The sequence below is a fragment of the Moschus berezovskii genome, chromosome 11 (assembly GCF_049115385.1).
Source record: "Moschus berezovskii isolate FMDL1 chromosome 11, NW_MosBer_1.0, whole genome shotgun sequence".
Classification (NCBI taxonomy): domain Eukaryota; kingdom Metazoa; phylum Chordata; class Mammalia; order Artiodactyla; family Moschidae; genus Moschus; species Moschus berezovskii.
The window spans coordinates 43,629,149-43,649,484 of record NC_142470.1 but is presented as its reverse complement, the minus strand read 5'-3'; the positions used below and the strand labels follow the sequence as shown (position 1 = coordinate 43,649,484).

The 20,336-nt window shown below is 37.3% G+C and overlaps 1 protein-coding gene across 1 annotated transcript in view; it reads left to right on the top strand.

Annotated features, from left to right (window-relative positions):
* The first annotated feature begins 4,866 nt into the window (after positions 1 to 4,866).
* The window catches only part of ACTR2 (actin related protein 2), a 38,718-nt gene continuing 23,248 nt past the window's right edge, over positions 4,867 to 20,336 (top strand). The window contains exons 1-3 of the mRNA XM_055399679.2: positions 4,867 to 5,024; positions 11,881 to 11,991; positions 17,469 to 17,684. Coding sequence (XP_055255654.1) covers positions 4,977 to 5,024; positions 11,881 to 11,991; positions 17,469 to 17,684 — 375 coding nt within the window. The 5' untranslated portion in view covers positions 4,867 to 4,976. The remainder of the gene's footprint in view (positions 5,025 to 11,880; positions 11,992 to 17,468; positions 17,685 to 20,336) is intronic.

Genomic DNA, 20,336 nt, shown 5'->3' with positions numbered 1-20,336 from the left:
ACATTTGAATTGTTTCTACTGTTCACCTATTATGAGTAATGACATTACAAACACTGGTGTACAAGTCTGTGAATATAATTTTTCATTTCTCTTGGGTATAATACCTAGGAGTGGAATTGCTAGGTATAGTGACTTTATGTTTAACTTTTTGAAAAACTGCCAAACTGCTTTCCAAAGTTGCTGCACCATTGTACATTCCTATCAGTGATGTTTGAGGGTTCCAGTTTCTCCACATCTTTGCCAATAGGTGTTCTTTTCTCCTTTTGATTATAGACATTCTAGTGAGTATAAAGTGGTATCTCATAATCATTTCCCTAATGACTAATGACATTGAGCATCTTTTCACAAGTATATCTCCATTAGTGAAATGTCTACTCAAATCTTTTGTCCACTTTTTGATTAGATAATGTATCTTCTTATTGTTATAAGTATTTTTAAAAAATAATTTATTTTTGGCTGTGCTGAATCTTCATTGCTGCATGGGTTTTTCTGTGGAGAGTGGGGGCTACTCTCTAGTTGGGCTGCAGTGCATGGGCTTCTCATTGAAGTGGCTTCTCTTGTTGAGGAGCACGGGTTCTAGGCACTCAGGCTTCCATAGTTGCAGCATGTGGGCTTAGCAGTTGCAGCTCCTGGTCTCTAGAGCACAGGCCCAATAGTTGTGGCACATGGGTTTAGTTGGTCCTCAGCATTTGGGATCATCTCTGATCAGGGATTGAATCCATGTCTGCTGCATTGGCAGGCAGATTCTTTATCACTGGGCCACCAGGGAAGTCCCTAAGTGTTCTTAATTTATTCTGGGTACAAGTACTTTGTTGGCTATGTGATTTACATATATTTTCTTCTAGTCTGTGGCTAGTCTTTTTCTTAATACATGACTTAAAAGTGTTACATTTCTATTAAGTATATCAGTTTTTTCTTTTATGGATCATGATTTTGGTGTCATATCTAGGTCATTTTTAAGTCAACATCAAGTCAACATTCCCCTCCCAATGTAGGGGGCCTGGGTTTGATCCCTGGTTAGGGAACTAGATAGCGCACGCATGTTGTAACAAAGATCCCAAGAGCCACAATTAAGACCCAGCACAGCCAAAATAAATAATTTTTTTTTAAAAAAAGATTTTTTTCCTCTTTTCTTCCAGAAATTATGTAGTTTTAGCTCTTTTACATTTTGGTGTATGATTCATTTTATTTAATTTTTACGTATTGTGTGAGGTAAGGATCAAAGTTCTTCTCCCACTACAGATGGAAATTTGGGGCTTCCAGGTGTCATGCAGGAGATGAAAGAAACGTCAGTTTGAGCCCTGGGTCTGGAGGATCCCCTGGAGTTGGAAATGCAACCCACTCTGGTATTCTTGCCTGGAAAATCCCATGGGCAGAGGAGCCTGGTGGGTTACAGTCCCTGGGGTCACAAAGAGCTGGACACAACTGAGTGACTGAGTAGCAGCAGCATACATGTATATTGTTATCTCAGCACTGCTTGTGTAAAAAAAAAATTACTGTTTCCCCACTGAATTGTTTTAGCACATTTGTTGAAAATCAAATGACCATAAATGTTAGAGTTTATTTCTGGGCTGTCTTTTGTGTTCCACCGATCTATACATTTATCCTTGTGCCAATACCATACTGTATTCATTACTGTAGCTTCATAGTAAGTTTTGAAATCAGATAGTGGAAGTCTCAGAGAAGGAAATGGCAACCCATCCCAGTATTCTTGCCTGGAGAATCCCAGGGACAGAGGAGCCTGGTGGGCTGCTGTCTATGGGGTTGCACAGAGTCGGACACGACTGAAGCGACTTAGCAGCAGCAGCAGCAGCAGCAGCAGTGGAAGTCTGCCTCTTTCACTTTTCTTTTTCAAAATTGCTTTGCGTATTCTGGTTCCTTTTCATTTCCACATAAACTTTAGAATCAAACTTGTCAATTCTAATAAGAGAAAGGACTGCTGGGGTTTTGATAGAGATTATACTGAATCTGTAGATCAATTTGAAGAGAACTGGCATCTTAACAAGTGTTCAATTTATGACAATGGTATATTTATTTACCTGGATCTTTGATTTCTCTCAGCAATGTTGTGTAGTTTTCAGTGTATAGGTCTTGAATTATTTTCATTATATTTATTTGGATTTTTCTTATACTCTTGTAAATAAACTTGTTCTCTTTAATTTTCAGATTGTTCGCTGATGGCATATACAAATATATTCACTTCTGTATGTAGATCTTGGTAGACTTAATTTTTTTTAACACTTCCATTTTGTCATATGTAAAAAGGAAATAACTGCCTTGCAAGATTCTGTGCAGAATAATATACATAAAATTTCAGCAAAGGCCACAAATGAAACCCTCTTCCCCCCTCCACACACACAACATCCAATCACCTAAAATGTGAAGTCACATTATTTTGAGGAAAGTGAAATGATCAGGATGAGGCTGGTACAGAAGACAGGAGCCAGTCACCAAGAGAATTATATCTGAATTTGCATAATCAAGGGGTTTTACTGCATTTTCATTAGTGTAGCAAATAGATGTTTATTGATATTTTCTAACATCTGCATGTACTAATTTTATAATCAGAACAACAAATGCTACTTCTTAAAAAGTAAAAATTAGTAATCCATTAAATTTCACAAAGAAGGAAAGTAAAAGGACACAGAAATGCTTGAAGTCAATTTGCTGAGACCAATTAAATATACTTCCAGAAAAACTGCACAGTACTAGCACTCAGGCCAAAAAAGTTGTTGGTGTTCTGTCGCTCAGTCACATCTGATTCTTTGGGACCCCATGGACTGCAGCACACCTGGCCACGAAAGTAAGATGTGTAATTTATGAACTACTGCAAAGTTCAGCAGGCTGAGGTACCTCAATGACTACAGAAGAAGATGCAGGGAAGACAGATTTCCCTGTGGCCTTAACCCATCCTAAATTCTCAAACTTCCAACAACTATGGCAGTTTTATTTTGATTTTTTACCCCCTCAAATTTTGGCTGATTGGCTTATGGGATCTCAGTTCCCCAATCAGGGACTGAACCCCAGGCCACCACAGTGAAAACACAGAATCCTAGCCACTCAGTTCAGTTCAGCCGCTCAATCGCGTCCGACTCTTTGCGACCCCATGAATCACAGCACGCCAGGCCTCCCTGTCCATCACCAACTCCCGGAGCTCACTCAAACACATGTCCATCGAGTCGGTGATGCCATCCAGCCTTCTCATTCTCTGTCGTCCCCATCTCCTCCCACCCCCAATCCCTCCCAGCATCTAGACCACCACAAAACTCCCATATTTTGATCTATTTTAATATACTTGGTTTCCATTTAAATTTAAATAAAGCATTCTTCGTCTTTATAAAGTTTGAAAACTACTGATAAAAGAACAGAGTGAAACTGAGAAGCAGTCTAGTATTATAATACCGAACTGGGGGTTCATCATCGTTTTATTCTTGTCAATACACATGTACAGCAAGTGAAAGGCACAGTTCTAGTTCTCACCTCTCAAATATGACGGCACTTTTTTTATAGATTAATGTCATTCATACAATAAATACTTGTTGAGTGTAACAAGCACAATATTCAAACACCCATGGTAAAATAATAGCAAGGAAAGAGAATAAAGAGCATCTTTGAGGTTATCAGCAAAGTCTTCAAAGATGTGACAACCTGCTCTGAGAGCATAAGAAGTCTCCTGACTGATTGAAAAGAAAAAAGGCATGAGCACTATAGAGAGAACTACAAGTTTAAGAGGGCTTCCCAAGAGGCTCAGTGGTAGAGAATCCACCTGCTAATGAACGCGAGTGGGGTTCCACCCCTGGGTTGGGAAGATCCCCACTCCAGTATTCTTGCCTGAAGAAGCCCAAGGAACAGAGAGGTCTGGCCCGCCACAGTCCATGGGATCACAGACACGACTGAGCACGCACACTCGAGTTTAACAATATGGAATTAATAGTAAATAGCGTCCACTGAATGGATTGCTTACTTTGCTGTGTAGTCACTAAGTCCCGTCCCACTCTTTGCGACCCTATGGACTTTCGCTTGCCAGGCTCCTCCGTCCATGGGATTTTCCAGGCAAGAATACTGGAGCGGTTGCCATTTCCTTTAAGCATCCAGCAACCCATGGGAGAGCGACTGCTATCCCCGTAAATAGACGGGGGTAGGCCCAGATCACGTAAGTCTTCGTTGGCAGGGCCGTATTTGAAAGTAGGGTTGCCCGATTTCAAAGTTGAGAGCCTGGGTTCAAACAGGGTACAATAGAGGTGTGAAGCAATATGCTGCTGCTGGAAGGGAAGTGGTGAGCAGTGAGGCTCACCTAATGGCAAACCCGGACGAGATGGGTTGGACTGGAATCGGAGGAATCGGTATAAATGCACGATTTCACGTGTCTATCTATAGCCATCCCAGCTCTGCCCGCTGAAAAGGCCTAGGAGCAATGACACACCAAGTCTCATTGAATGGTGGGGTTAGTAAGGGAGTTTTTTTTTTTCGGCCCTGCCGGCAAGCTTCTCTGTCACATTCCAACGCCCTCTCGCCACAGACCCGTTGTCCTTCATCTGCCTGCAGCCGGGAAACCCCCAACTCCTGCGAAGCCTTAAAAAGCAGGGCAAACCTCCTGGCAGCTCGGTTACCATTATCACCCACCAAAAGGATGGGAACAAGACGCCCACAGGAAGAACCCGGAAGGGCGGAGACCCAAAGGCGCAGCAGGCGCGGGAGCCGGGCTGGCGCCGTAGGCGGGGCCTCGGGCTCTTTTTTTTTGTTATTGGAGTGCACCACTGCCAGTCTCGGCCTCCTTCCTCCCGTCCCCGCCTCTTCCGCTCAGGCAGTTTGTTAGGTGGCGGGTGAGAGCCGGCGGTCCCTTCCGGTTGGGGGTGAAAAGTTAGACCGAAGGCGGGGCCGGGAAGAGGGAGGAGGAGGAAGCGGGACTAGGCGGACGGTGGGTGCTCTAGGTTGATCGGCAGCGGCTGCGGCTCCGGCTCTCTTCCGGGAGGACGATGGACAGCCAGGGCAGGAAGGTGGTAGTGTGCGACAACGGCACCGGGGTAAGCGCTCGGCGGGGAGGCTGCAGCGGCCCCAGGCCGGGGCGCGGATGTGCGGGGGGCGCGCGGGCCTAAAGCGCCCGGAGCTGCGCCCCCAGGCCCTCTGCCGCCCGGGCCGAGGGGCTCTGGCCAGCGCTTTCCACCCGCGGGGGTGTGGGGCTCGAGCGGACTGGACCCCTTAGTAGCCCCGAGCTGGGCACTCGGGCAGCTCGGGGTCAGGACGGCGGGCGAGGCCGGCGATGGATGGGGTTCCCACCTGCTACCGGGCCGGGGCCGGCCCAGCGCTCTAGCCGCAGGAATTTGGCTAGAGGGCTGGAGGGGTAAAAGGCTGGGCTTGTGCGTTGCGAAAGGGCTTCACTCTCCAGGGTCGCCGGTGTGTAAAAAGGAAAAAGACCAAGAGGCCTTGCTCTTCCTGTAGAGTTGAAGATACGGAACAGGAGGCAGGAAACGGGTTTAAAGAAAAAAGGGAAGTGCTGTCATGCAATGAACCTGTCCTTTCGCAGTGTTTGAGGCTTTTGTTGTTTTGTTTTCTGAGAGGATGGAAGGCCAGATCGGCTGTGCATCATTAATTTTTTGTTCTCCATGCTGGAAATTTGGCCCGGGTGCAGCCCCGGGTAGACCAGTATGTTTCCGTGGTTGACCTTGATCCTTTAAGGCTCAAGTATTAATTCCACTAACCTTAGGGAAGTTAGTCAGTTTGGGCACTCCTCCTCCTTTTTTCCCTTTTTGGCAGACTACAGTTAATGTTAGTATTTAAGATCCTAAAAATGCAAATAATTGTAAAAATCAGAGTAAAACACTGATTTAGACATTTGAAAGTTGTTTCTTTCAGTCGCCCCTCCCCCCATTAAAAATATATTTTAGGCAGCGAATTAGAATACATAACTGTTACTTATTTTGGATGAGTTCTGTAGTGATCACTTCCCCCTGCATTACAGCAATTTCTAACCATTTTGAAGCTGCAGTATTTTGTCACTTTATCCCCTTCCTTCCATAAATGTAATATATGAATTAAAATAGATTTTGTATGAACTTCAAGTCACTTTGGAAACTGGATCGTTGAGGGGAAAAAAGAGCTGATATTCACTGCCATAATACTGCCCTTGATTGAATTTTTACAAGCAATGATTATACTAGCTTTATCTGAACTAAGTTGAAAATGGATGAGAATAAGAATAATGTTATCATTTAATGCGACGTTCATACAAAATAGCATAGTACTTATAAAAAGGCAGGTTCATCACTACAGAAACATTTAAAAAATTTATTTCCATTTATGTGCGTGTTCTTTATTAAAGTTATTTGCTGCTGCTGCTAAGTCGCTTCAGTCGTGTCCGACTCTGTGCGACCCCATGGACGGCAGCCCACCAGGCTCCCCCGTCCCTGGGATTCTCCAGGCAAGAATACTGGAGTGGGTTGCCATTTCCTTCTCCAATTAAAGTTATTTATGTGTCCGCAAATGTGTATGTGTATGTGAAAGTTTTGAAGGGATTTGTGAGAAATTTATGTTCATAGTGGTTATCTGTGAGACTAGGGATAAGAGTGAGATCAGGTGGGAAGGACTTCATGACTCAAATATTGGGAAAATGTTCTTTGTTTTTTAACAAACCATGTAATGTTAGACTGTCTTTAGATGAAATTATAAACGTGTTCCTTTTACAGTTAAAACTCAGTTTAAAGGTGCTTTTTAAAAAAATAAATTGGCCTTATTTCCCCCTGTAGTCTCAAATTGACGTCTAAATAAATGTAAATCTTTAAAAAATTGACCCTAATGTATTTTTTTGGTGACTATGCCAGTATTTTTTTTTGTTTTAAGAAATTGAAGTCAGTTATATTTTAATGGATTCCTCCTCTTTGAAGGACAGTGAAACCAGTTTTTGTAGTATATGTTTTTTCATAATATTTAGTTAAAATAAACTTTTTTTTTTTTAAATCTCTGTAGCATGTGGGAATCTTAGTTCCCTGGCCAGGGATGGAACCCACGCCCCGTGTAGTGGAAGCACTGGACTGGCAGGGAAGTCCCATAATTAGTTTTATGTTGCTGTTTCATTAGCTTGTTAGAAAACTCATTGTATATTTGATTAGCCTTATGTCTAATCTATAATTTAAGAATCTTGTTCCTTAAGACAAAAGTTACTGTGACATAAGTAGAAAAGTGTGGTTAATTCAAACAAAACCTTGTGTAATATTTGGCATTGTATTTCTAATTACTTTAAATAATCCAGATTTTCAATAGGACATGATTGACTTCGTTAAGAAACTTCATGAAGAAAGCTCTGATGTAGTACGTAGTCAAGAATCTGTGATATTTCTGAAAATTTAGAGAATTAGGAGCCACTTAGAGTCTGTATTTCTTATACTTCTTAGTCCTCTTGATTTTATTTAGGTACCTGAAGGTCTAATGATTCCTCTATGATTAAGAAGATAATAAAATTTAGTTTCTAAAAATTTATGAGAATAGTTGTTACTCTAAAGCAATGTGCCTCTTAACACATTTTAGATTTTAAAACTATAGGCCATTTGAGAAGTTGATTTTTTTTAAGTCTCTCTGGCAGGCCCTAAATTGAAAGCCCTAAGGGTAGATGAGTTCTTCTGATCACATGCCAGGTTGTGGTCCTGCTCCTCGACCTCTCCAGCTCCCAAGCTGACCAGTGCCTCTGTAGGGCCTCCTAGAGGAGGAAGGCTCATCCATTCCAATACCTTGTGCACTTCATCCTCATAACCATCCAAACCTAAAATGGAGCCTGTGTAAACCGCCACCTAAAATAAAGCTTCGGAAAGTGGCCAGATAGGTGAAGATGTGGAGATCTGCTTCGGTTTAGGTGCCTGTCAAGGGTTGGGCCCAGGCCTCTGATGTTGTGTATTCTTTTACCAAACTTGGGTGATTTCATCAACATTGAGTTAGTTTACCAACAGTGAAGACTTCTGGAGTGCCTGCTGTGTGACTGGTATAATTTGTAGGCTCCAGTGATACAAAGTAGCTTGTAGTGTTAAGATAGTTACACTTTTTTTTTTAATTGTACTTTTACAATTCATATTTGTAGTTGATTACAGCTTGCTTTTTCAGGCTTAAACAAATTTATATGTTGGATTTAGGAGTGTTTGGAGGCCTGGCGTGCTGTGATTCATGGGGTCGCAAAGAGTCGAACACGACTGAGCGACTGAACTGAACTGAACTGAAGTAGAACCAAATCATAAGTAGATTTGATTTAGCTAGAAAATGCTTTGGAATAAACAGTAAATATTTTGGTGGTTGAAGATCAGAGTAATCACTATGCAATTAAATTATTATATCAGTGCCATTTGTTTAAAATAATAAAGGAAAAATACAAATTAAATAAGCCCAAATGAAGCTTTATAAATCCCAGTTTGTTTTTTGAGGGGAGAAAGATACCTTTAGAGCAAATGTACATGGGCTTTTTTTTTTTCTTGAAAGAAAATTATATTGTTCATGTTCTTACCATTTGATGACTCAGTGGGAAGTAAGGGAGCCTGTTTAAACCACAGTGCTATGAAGAGGAAGCTATATATGGTAAAGTCTATTTCTTAAACACAGCCTTATTGCATACAGTGAGAGAAGAAGTCACGAGGTCTTAAAATGATTGAAGTGGGGGGAGGGATTTCAAGAATTAAAATTATGCCAAACAAGTAGTTTAGAAAAGAATATTTTCTTTGTATATTATTACCTTATGGTTTAGATCTTAAAAAAAAAATACTGGCTTTTTTGCAAGAAAGGAAATGCCAGGTTGTCTGTTGGTTATATATTACTGAGAAACAGATCATTGTAATTATATTCTTTTTATTTTAACTGATAATACGTTGACATCTGAAATAATGTGATGTAGTGCAGCTGTTGCCATTTTGACCAAACACTAGTTCCCTGTAGGAATGCTAGCACTGGATTACTGTGGCAGCATCTACTTCCAATAAGCTACTGCTTAATCAATAAATAATTTCATTAATTAGTGATTGCTGTCATTAATTTGAACTAAAAGCCAACTTTCCATTTTTTTAATAATTCTTTAAAATATTTATTTTAATTAATGTATTTATTTGGTGGCTCCAGGTTAATTATGGCACATGGGATGTTTAGTTGTGGCGTGTGGAATCTAGTTCCCTGATCCCTGGTCTCCCTGCATTGGGAATGCGGAGTCTTAGCCACTGGACCTCCAGAGAAGTTCCTTCATCTTTTAATGAAGCCCAGGAATAGTAGTTCAGATAATTCTTAATTTTTGTCTTCTTACCTTAGGAATTTGGCAAATATGTTGTCCTGTGAAATATGCTCGAACAAGAATTTTACCTTCCCAGCCTCCTGACTGCCTGGGGGGGTGGGGGGGTGATGGGACAGACATGACTTAGGCTTCATCCCAGGCTCCTCCTCCCACCTTCACCTAGTGTTAACATTTCTCAGTTAAATCATTGGTTTACATTTACTATACTGAGAATTGCCTTTACAAGTGTGCAGATTCTTTTTTTCATTCATTTAATAATTTTCTTTAAGAACGTTTATACCCATGGACACTTTTAACTCACCTAGTGTGTTTATCTGCTCATTATGTCTAAAAATTTAATGTGTACATTGTACTTGCTGTCTATATTTGGAATATATGTATAGATTATAACTAAAGCTGATACTTGTCTGGTGGTCATGACAGATTTTATTTATGTAGAAATTTGAATATAGTGGCATAATGAAAAGAGTTTCTCTGGTCTTACATCTGATTTCATTTTACATCAAGTGAGCTGGCTTTTGGCTTAGGACTAGAGAGTTTGATTTAGAGAGATGAGTGTGAAAGGTTTTTTTCTTTTAATTTGAACGGACTAGAAAATACTAAGTATTATTCTTTTCCTCTGCGGCAGTTGTCGCTCCAACTCTTTCTGTGTCAGATTGATAAATTATTTGGAAAGATACTGTGGAAAAATGAACTAACACTTCTGAATTCTGTTAAACACTTTTTTTTAGGGTGGGAAGTATATTGTTCTTTATTATCAACCACTATTCAAGTAGAGGTAGGTATGAGCAAGCAGGCTATCTATTGCATATGCCATCATATCACACTAACTTCAGCCTTGGAAGGTAATCCATAAAGAATCGTATCATAGTTTTAGGTTTTAGAAAACCTAGGTTCAGTGGCAAACTGAGCAGGACTAGGTTTTGTGGGTTTGGAAGAAAACCTATTTGAATGGTATATTTTATGTAAATTCTAAAATGTGAACATTAATGAGGGGATATGAATTCAGGTGGTATTGAAAATGTGCAATTTTTAAATTTTAGACAGATTTTTTTCCAGACTAGTAGCTTCAGTCTGCTGAAGACATGATTTTAGCATATTTTTTTAAAGCACTATTTTTAAAAGCCTTGCAGTTATGCATGGCAGAATGTTCTAGGCTATTTATAATTAAATGTGGTTCATCAACATCATTTCCAACAAGGTTGTCTTTGAAATGGAAAAATTTTGTATTTTAGAGAGTTAGTCAGAAGTCAATGAGTTTCAGGTTGTTGCTAGCTTTTACCACCATCAAACAAAACAGTTCCTTGTATGTAACAGCTTTCTGTCCACTTTTGTGTTATTTCTGTCATATGTCACATTCAGGTATTGTTTTTCTCCTTAATTCTTCTAAGAGAATGTGGTGCAAAATCCATGGAACAATAGATTGTCTCAATATTGAACATATTCTCTATATTGAAATAATCATAGTATTGTACTCTTGAGTCAGCAGCAAACTTTTTGTTTTTATTGATGAGTTAAATAATATGCACCTAGTATGTGTAAGAAACTGTTCTAGGTGCTTAGGATTCATCAGTAGACACAAAAATGTTTACATGTACTGTACATTGCACAAAATCTTTTTAAGGGAATGGTAGAGGTTGATGACGGCTCCTCTCTCATATAGCTTCTTCCTCCCACCCTGAAGTTTTTAACTGTCTTTTCCTTGTAATGGCTGCTCTTAGGCTAAACAGACTGTATTATTGATAGAAGCATTAAAAGCCCTGGTTCTATTTTCAGTTTTACTGTAGTCATTAAATCTCCTAGTATATCTGTTTCTTATTCATAAAGTGGAAGTATTATTAGAATCAGTGCTACATCCTCATTGGAGAAGTACATTATCTGAATATGAACTTACGTCACCTGGTATTACTGAATGTTTCTCTAAATATAAAAATGATAGCTAAAGATGCCTAATAAATGTTTATTTTAACTTGATGCTGGTCCAGATGCCATTTGATTTTCCCATTTTGGAAAATGGTGTTACTTACGTGAATTGCCAGACATGAATGAAAGCCTGCTTTCGTTCTGTTCATATTCTGACATTTCTTTTAAAAATCCTTAGCATTCATTGAATGAATTTGTCCCTTCCTTGCTGTGTGTCAAGGCAGCAGGTTCCAGCATGCAGTGCTCAGCTTAGGTCCCTCGAGGCTTTCCCTAAGTAAGAGTGAAAGTGAAAGTCACTCAGTCGTGTCCGACTCTATGTGACCCTATGGACTATACAGTCTATGGAATTCTCCAGGCTACAATACTGGAGTGGGTAGCCTTTTCCTTCTCCAGGGGATCTTCCCGGCCCAGGGATCGAACCCAGGTCCCCCACATTGCAGGCAGATTCTTTACCAGCTGAGCTACCAGGGAAGCCCAAGTAAGAAAGAGTTAACCAGTCAAGAAATGGGAACTCCAGTAGCCGTGCCATGGAGGAAACAAATGGAGGATATGATACTTTGGAGGGTGATTACTTTGGGTAATTTGAAAGCACCAGAAGTTTAGATTATTATATAAATGCAAAGCAGTACTTTTCAGATACAGTTTTTAAATGGATAATAGTGTAAATACTTTGACACTAACCCACTTTTACTATTCTTTTTCAGTTTGTGAAGTGTGGATATGCAGGCTCTAACTTTCCAGAGCATATCTTCCCAGCTTTGGTTGGAAGACCTATTATCAGATCAACCACCAAAGTGGGAAACATTGAAATCAAGGTAATATTTTATTTATTGATAAATGAGGAGCAAAACCTACTGAAGTGTTCTTTGAATTAAGTAGTTTTAAAATGTTTGCCTTGAAAAGCAAAGGAGGAGGGCTGTTTTTCTTATATTTAAAATTGTTATTAACATGTGAAGAAAGGCACAGAAACTGAAAGTAATTTTGTCTGACTTTATAGTTTGATGCCATTACTCTCTGAGTACAGTAAAAATAAGATTTATATGTTGATGTGAATGCTGTATTAGTGATTTAAAGTCCTATAATACAATTTTGGAAGAAATCAGCCTGGTATTTTTATGTCTTTCAATTCCATATATTTGTCATCCAGTGTTAGTATGTCTCTTTGGGAACTGAAACTTCTTCCATGTTCTCATGGCCTGATACCCCTACATTTTTATATAGCTAGTCAGGAAAAATAGAGTGTGCATCTTATTGGTTCCTTTTTTCACCAGTATAATAACTGATTTCCATAGTGTGCAGGAGGAAGCTGTGCAAGTCTTTATTTGACCTTGCATCATTTATCTTAGGACAAGGAGAAGGGAGGGAATGTTGTCATTGCCTATGTACCGTTCTTAACATGAGATTGGACCTTAATAGATTTTTATCTTCTGTTAAAGGAGGTATAAATCAAAAGGGAGTTACAATATTTTAGAAGGGGGAAAAAAAGAATAATCAAAAGTCAGTGGTTACCACTTGACTTAAAATCTTCAGATAGCCTAGGGATCAGGTTAGGTTATATGAAATGTAGTAGAATTTAGAAGCCGTTTTAGGAATCATTTGTGAACAGACTAGTGTTGTTGGTCCTATCTGGACAGTCCTTGACAAGACTTCAGAGAGTTTGTTAGGTTGTAAGTTAAGGTACCCGTCTTTGGGACGTTTGTTTGAGGTGTCTAGAAAGCTGGTAATAGATAGTAGACATTTGCTGCTTAAAAGCTCTCTGCTGTTGGAACTAGAGGATTGAGTTACACGATGAATAAAACTACAAACTGAAACTTAGGTTCTGTGATAATTTTTTTAAAGACTTAAAAGAGTGAATGATTCTGGCCTTTGTTTCATTAAAATCAGAAGGGATACTCAGTATGAGAGTTTTTTGGTTTGGGATTTTTGGGTTTTTTTTTTTAGGGTCTTTTGGGAATTTTATAGAATCCCATATTCTCTTTTTGTTAACTCCTTTTCTGATTGAATTCCATCTTAAATGAATTTCAGCTTAAAATTTAGCTAGTAATAGGGATAAGGATAAAGTTTTTTTTTTAATAATGTTGAAAGTCACTTTTATTCAGTATCAGCCTTTTAAAGAAGAATGGCTTTTTAATATCCTTTATGGATAATAGCATTTTTGAGGTATTAAGCTACATCACATATAGCTATTTTTATTGTCCAGCATAGTCACAGATAATTACCTATATTTTTCACTCCCACTTTTCTTGCTTTTTAAGGGCAAGTGATAGAAATCAGTCTAAGTGATACTCAAATAAGACATTTTTGCTAAGGAATTCCCCAGGAGCATTTGCTTGTATGGTTTGTCAGTCTGTTAAGTTGGTTTACTTCTGTTCAGTCTGCTTAATCTTTTTAAGTCTTTCAAGTTAATTTGTTCTTCCAGTAGAAAACAGTGAAAGAAAAGAGAACTGTGTCAAATTTAACTTGACTGCTAGAGCTTGGAAAATCACTCTTTAACACCCTTTACCTACTCAGCTAGACCTTTTCTGCTGTTTATTTTCCTTAATTAAGGTTCTTAAATTCAGTAACAAATGAAAGAAATTTTGACTTTTTTGGAATACCTATGCCTAGTGGATTGATTTATACTTTTTGTGTCTTGTTACCTAAAATGTGGTAGACTGAAAACTGGAAATTTAAATTGTTTAATGAGTTAACTTTCATTCAGGAGTAATAACTGTCCGTGTTAATTTGGCCCTAATTATTAACTCCGTAAACTATAGTAGTACTGCATCTGCCTCTACCTAATTTGTCTCTATTGCTTGTATGTTTAAAAATTTCAGTGAGGATTTTATTTAGGCCTTTTCTGACTCTTACTTCTACCTTCTCTCTCTTCACCTTTCTTGACCTGTTGAAGTAGAATAACAAAAAGATGGTAAGTGAGGTTACACACATGCTCTCTGTTTGTTTTCCACTTTTGCTTGGTGGGACAGTAGTTGTTGTTTTGTGTCCCTTTGGTATTGGGGAGGGGGGTGATTCCATATTTTAATTTCTAAGTACTTTGATTTTTAACCTTTTTCATTGCTTCAATTTGGTAGCAACTAATTAAGTCCTATACTCTCCTGATTGCATACAATAGACCAAACCAGAACTAATTACTAACATAGTTTTGAATTGTTTTCTTTGTGTTTTTTGTAGATGAATGTTACAATTAAAATGGAATGTAGTGTGCATTATGTTAGAAACCAAGTGGCTTTCTTTAGGATATGTGTGATCCAGAAAAGTGGGGTGAAGTTGTTGTATTTGGATCAATTCACTTTACTGACCACTGTTAAATTGAACATTGCCTGTCATAGCCTATATATGTATATATTTGCATCTGGTACAGTGTCATACATGTATTTAATAAACTAGGTAAGATTGTAATGTGCCAATGAACTATAAATAGTAAAGGAGATAAAAAGATTGATTTGTTTCCTGCATTATCCTTATTTATGAGCAGATTTTACATTATCTGATTATAAAAAAGAAAAAGGTCAAAGTCTTGTAAGACTTTTCCATTGACAGTGGCTTTTCCCTCTAAATAAATACCATTGTGCCTTTTTCATTTGAACTAGAACTAGACATCCCCGCAATTGAGTCTTTTATTATATTTTTCTGTGATAGTCTTAAGTTTTTCTATAGTAGATATTCTCAATTTTGTTTTTAATATTATTTGTAAGTAACTTTGACAGAGATAACAATCAGGCCTTTCTAGTGATAAGTATTTTAGCTAGTAACAGTAACTAGTTAAACTAGTGGCAAGTTTTCTTTTGAATAAACAAAAACATGGAAAACTGGAAATTACTATATTCTAAATAAAAAATCATGCATTTGCCTTAAAATCCTAAGGAGCTTAAGAAAAGAGAGTACTTGTAGAGAACTCTTTCATGTTTTTTATGAAATTTCTTTCTAGGAATTTAATTGTGGTTTTAGAGTATATTTGCTCTAGTTTCCAATTTGAGGTGACATTGTTCAGAATGATTCCTGGCGTATGTCATCTACACTGCTTGCTTTTCATAAAATACAAAAATCTTTAAAATGGCATCTCAGTTACTGTAATTTTTCATTTTTTCAGATAATAGGTGATGGTTTAGGCTTGAGGTCCAGTGATGAGGTGGGTGGTAAAAAAAAAAACAAGGCCTGATCTGACCACTTATAATTTTGATCTTGAAGGTGAACGCAAGTTCCATAAAGCTCTTAGCATTTTGGAGTCTTGGAAGTTGAAATGTTCTAGAGAAGACTATGTTTTAGGATTTTTTGAAATAAAATTTTAGATAAATTTTTGAATTAGGTAGCTTGAGTTACTCAAGAATGCAGTAATTTGACAAGTTAATACTTGTTTTCTTCCATTTTAAATGTCCTCTTTGTTCAGAGGGATGGTAAGATACTTGATGCCAGATGTTTCTTTCAGTTAATTCTTCCCAGTATGTGTGCCCTAGAAGTAGACACATGACACTTTTATTTTAAGTTGGTATTAGGTCAGACACATGTAGGTCCCTATTCTTGCATGGAATAAGAACTAAATAGTCAGGTGTAATTAGATCAGATTTATACTAAATTTTTTGAAATATAGTTGTAAATATATATCAGTGATATAAGCCATCTTAATTATCTAATCTGTTAATACCTTGTATAACACAAAGAAAGATACAGTCCAGAAAAAAGTAATTAACATTATATATTGATGGCCAGAAGTCATATAGGTATTTGGAGATATAGATTCCTCCCCCTGACATTTTATTGTGAAGTGTTTGGAATACACAGCAAAGTTATAGGAATTTTACCATGAAACCCATACATCCATCACCTAGATTCTGACATTAATGTTTACTATACTGATGTATCACATATCTATCCATTTATCCATCTGTCAGTCCATCAGTGTATCTTGTCTTTCAATGTATTTGAAATTAACAGTATTCTTCTCCCTAAGTAATTCAACAAATGCATGTCATTTACTAGAGTTCTCTGTAATACAAGATTTTTAGTTTTTCATTTTTGTATCAGATAATTCTAAATAGTTAATATTTAAGAAGTTTGAGTATTAAGGCATGGTACATTTATTTTATATGAAATTTAGTTGCAATAGAAACATTTTAGTGAATATTTCTAGCATCTGCTTTAACTTTGTTTTTCCTTTTTGTTGCTTTCAGTGGATTTTCTAGTGTTTTTTTTTTTTGGTTGTTTTTAAATAGAGTCCTCAGCCTGGTTTCTTTCTTATCTCTTTTTTTTAAAAAATCATTATTTAAAAAAATTTTAAAGTCATATATTTATTTAAACTTCTGTTTTGAAACATCTTAAGATCTTACAGCAAATAGTAGCTATTTTTGATACTAGGATTTTTTTTTTTAATTCATCAGTGTGTGTTTAAATCAGGATTATTTAGTATTTTGACTAGCCAATTTTTAAAGTAAGTTTTAATTCTGAGACATAATTAGCCTTATACACATAAGATTTGACTTTTGAAATGTGGGTCATCTTAAGTATGTGCTCGCTGGGGACAAGACTTGTGAGTATTCTGCTTTCTGGGTGATAGCGTAGTTTTCCAGTATTATACTTGAAGATTGGAAATGTTGCTTATGAGATAATTTTTAAAAATAGTTTCTTCTCTGTATCTTAATTTTTTGTATCTACCAATTATCTTTCATCTTGGTGAGGCACATATTGAAGCTTAATTTCAGTTTTAATTGAGGCATATCTAAGTAGATGTTTGTGAAATTTACAAGTTTGTGGTGCATATATCCATTATTACAGTATAATAAAAATCATTTTTTTTTTGCTTCTCATTATGCTGTATAGTACTACACTTATCATTTTGATATTTGGTACAAAGAAATGTGCTGCATGCATTGAGCATTTTTCTACAAGTTTTTTTTCCCCTGATGTGCTATCTCACATATCACAGGCCTTATTTTTTGAACATTTGAGCAAAAGAAAGAGATGAAACCTCATACAAACCCCTCCAAAATATGAAAATGTGGGGTTTATTTGTGCTAATGCTCTTCTTTTGGAAACATATTTATTAAAGGTAAGGTCAATTTATTGATTTTAAACCACATTGTACATAAAAACTTATTATTCATGATTAAGATTTGCAAGACATTGTTCATGAAAGGAAAGATCAGCTTTTTAACTTGTAGAATGAAGAAATTTATCTGAAAGTGCCAGAAATATTAAAACTAATTATTCCCCAGTTTTCCAAAATATAAGAAGATAGTTTTCTGACTGTAATTTATGCAAAAATTTGGTCTAAAGCTTTGATATTATAATTTTCTAGGATCTTATGGTTGGTGATGAGGCAAGTGAATTACGCTCGATGTTAGAAGTCAATTACCCTATGGAAAATGGCATAGTACGAAATTGGGATGACATGAAACACCTATGGGACTACACATTTGGACCAGAAAAACTTAACATAGATACCAGGAATTGTAAAATTCTACTCACAGAACCTCCTATGAACCCAACCAAAAACAGAGAGAAGATTGTAGAGGTAAGTTTTTAGATGGGTTGTGCATGTATATGTTTCTGTGATGTGATGCTAAAGCAGATTTTTTTTGTTTTATCTTACCTCTGTTTTTGAGAATAATGGAAATAAGAATAATTGTTATTTTCTCCCAGATCCTGTTTATTGAGCACCTAATGGATGGAGGAGCCTGGTAGGCTGCAGTCCGTGGGGTCGCTAAGGGTCGGACACGACTGAGCGACTTCACTTTCACTTTTCACTTTCACACATTGGAGAAGGAAATGGCAACCCACTCCAGTGTTCTTGCCTGGAGAATCCCAGGGACGGGGGAGCCTGGTGGGCTTCCGTCTATGGGGTCACACAGAGTCGGACACGACTGAAGTGACTTAGCAGCAGCAGCAGCAAGTATATGTTAGTCATGATAAGTAGAATATACCAGTAAACAAAGCCAAAATCCTGCTGCTATGGAATTTACCATCTAGCAGGGGAAAATAGACCCCCCAAAAGTGAGTTAATTGAATGGTTTATTAGAAGATATTAGACGCTAAAAGAGGGGTGGGAAAGAGTAAGGGAGATCGGGCATTTTTCCTAAGGTGTGGTGGTACGTGTCTGTAAGGTGATATTTAAACGGAGGGAGTTAGCATTCCAGGCAAAGGGAGTAACCAGTGTAAAGGTCTTGAAATGGTAGCAAGCGTGGCATATTAGTCAGCACAGAAGCCGGTGTGGGAGAGCAGCAGGAGATGAGGTGGGAGAGACAGTGGGGCCAAATCATCTAGGGCCTTGTAGGCTCATATAGGAAGTTAGATTTAAACTCCAAGTGAAATGTGGAGCTGTTAAAAGGAAGAGCTATTAAAGATTGATGTTTCTATGGCTGCTGTGTTGAATGTAGAACATAAGGAGGCAAGGGTAGAAGAAAGACAAGTTTGGAAACTTTTTCCGTTATCTAAACACCAGATAATGATGGTTATGATTAGGGGTAATAGCAGAGAAGGTAATGAGAAGTGGCCAGATTGTGGCTCTGTTTTGAAGGTAGGGCCAAAAAAAAATCCTGATTTCTTAAATACATGTGACAGAGAGGTAACTCTGAAAGTTTCACTTGAGCAAAGACTAAGAGTAGAACAGGATTTGGGAGGGAAATGGATCAGGAGTTCAGTTTTGGACATGTTAGGTTTCCTTTAGACATCCAAGCAAAAATGGTTACATATATAAGGTCAAGTTCAGGAGAAGGGTCTGAGACTGGAGGTATAAACTTGGGAGTCACAAGGATATAGATAATACAGTTAACCAAAGAAGTGATAGCAGACAGTGGGGAGAATGCTGAGGGCCAGGGAGATGGGAGGGCTCGGGAAAGGAGGTGGAAACAGTAACGAGGTAGGCAGTTAAAGAGAGCAAAAAGTCTACATTCTTAATCCTTTAGATAGATAACTTTTCAACAGTTATCTTTCATTTTGTTATATATGAGGTAGAAAATTTTAATTACTTTGAATTTTATTAGCTTTCCAGATACTGCTTAATGTAAGTAAATGTTTTGTTCTACTCATTGACTGTGTTGAGATGTTGATGAAAATTTTAGAAGAGATTTAAAATTTTTGTATTTTCAAATTTTGAGATCGTGGTTTTAGCTACAGAATCCATATCATTTCTTATGGTTCATATTTTATTTATTTTTTTTCTCCTAGTCACCCCTGAAACTATGAAAGATGGGCTTTATTGTACTTATATTTTAATTGTGCTTTATACTTTCTAAATGATTTATAGTCACTAATAGTTTGTAATGGATAAGTGGTCATTTATCATTGCTCTTTATTTTTAGCAATGCATTGCAAAAACAGAATGCAGAGATATTTTTGTATTAAATCAAGAGGTTACCAGACAAGGAAACCTCTTTCAAAAAAATAATACAGTAGCAGAATGGAAACCAAGTTTTCTTTCAAGTGAAAATTCAGGGGGATGGCACTTGCTGTTTAGTGGATAACATTTTATCTGTCATCCACTAACTATTTGACTAGGACAGATTTTTTTTTAATCTGCAGAAATGATAAGAATTAGTCTTACTACACACTCTAAGATCTCTTCTTAGTTTAATGCTCTTATTTACTTGTAAATACAGATTTGACTATGACTCATAATGCCCCATTTTAATATCATTCAGGAAGTTGTTTCTGAACTACAAATACTTCTTAATAATCTTACGAATAAAAACAAATTTTGACAGACTGTCAAGTTGATAAATGCAAATACAGTTGATAAATGTAAATGACCTTTGAACAACACAAGGTTAAGGGTGCCAATCCCCCTCAGTCAAAATTTGTGTAAAACTTTATAATTTGCCCTCTGTATCCCAGGTTCTTCATCCCTGGATTCAGTTGATCTCGGATCATGTGATCATGTAGTATTTACTTATTGAAAAAAATCTGCAATTAAATGAACCCACACAATTCAGAACGACCTGTGTTGTTCAAGGGTCAGCTGTTTAGCATCACTGTTCCATTTTCATCCCTGAAGCAGGGGGATAAAGGATGATGGAATAGAATACTAGTCAGAAAATTTCGTTGCTTAATTGATGAGTTTGTGTTTTAGAGTTGTAAAATTTATTTATTTATTAGGATTTAAATTTTTTTTAATTTAGTTTTATTGAAGTATGATTGATTTACAATGCTGTGTTAAAGTTTCAGGTAT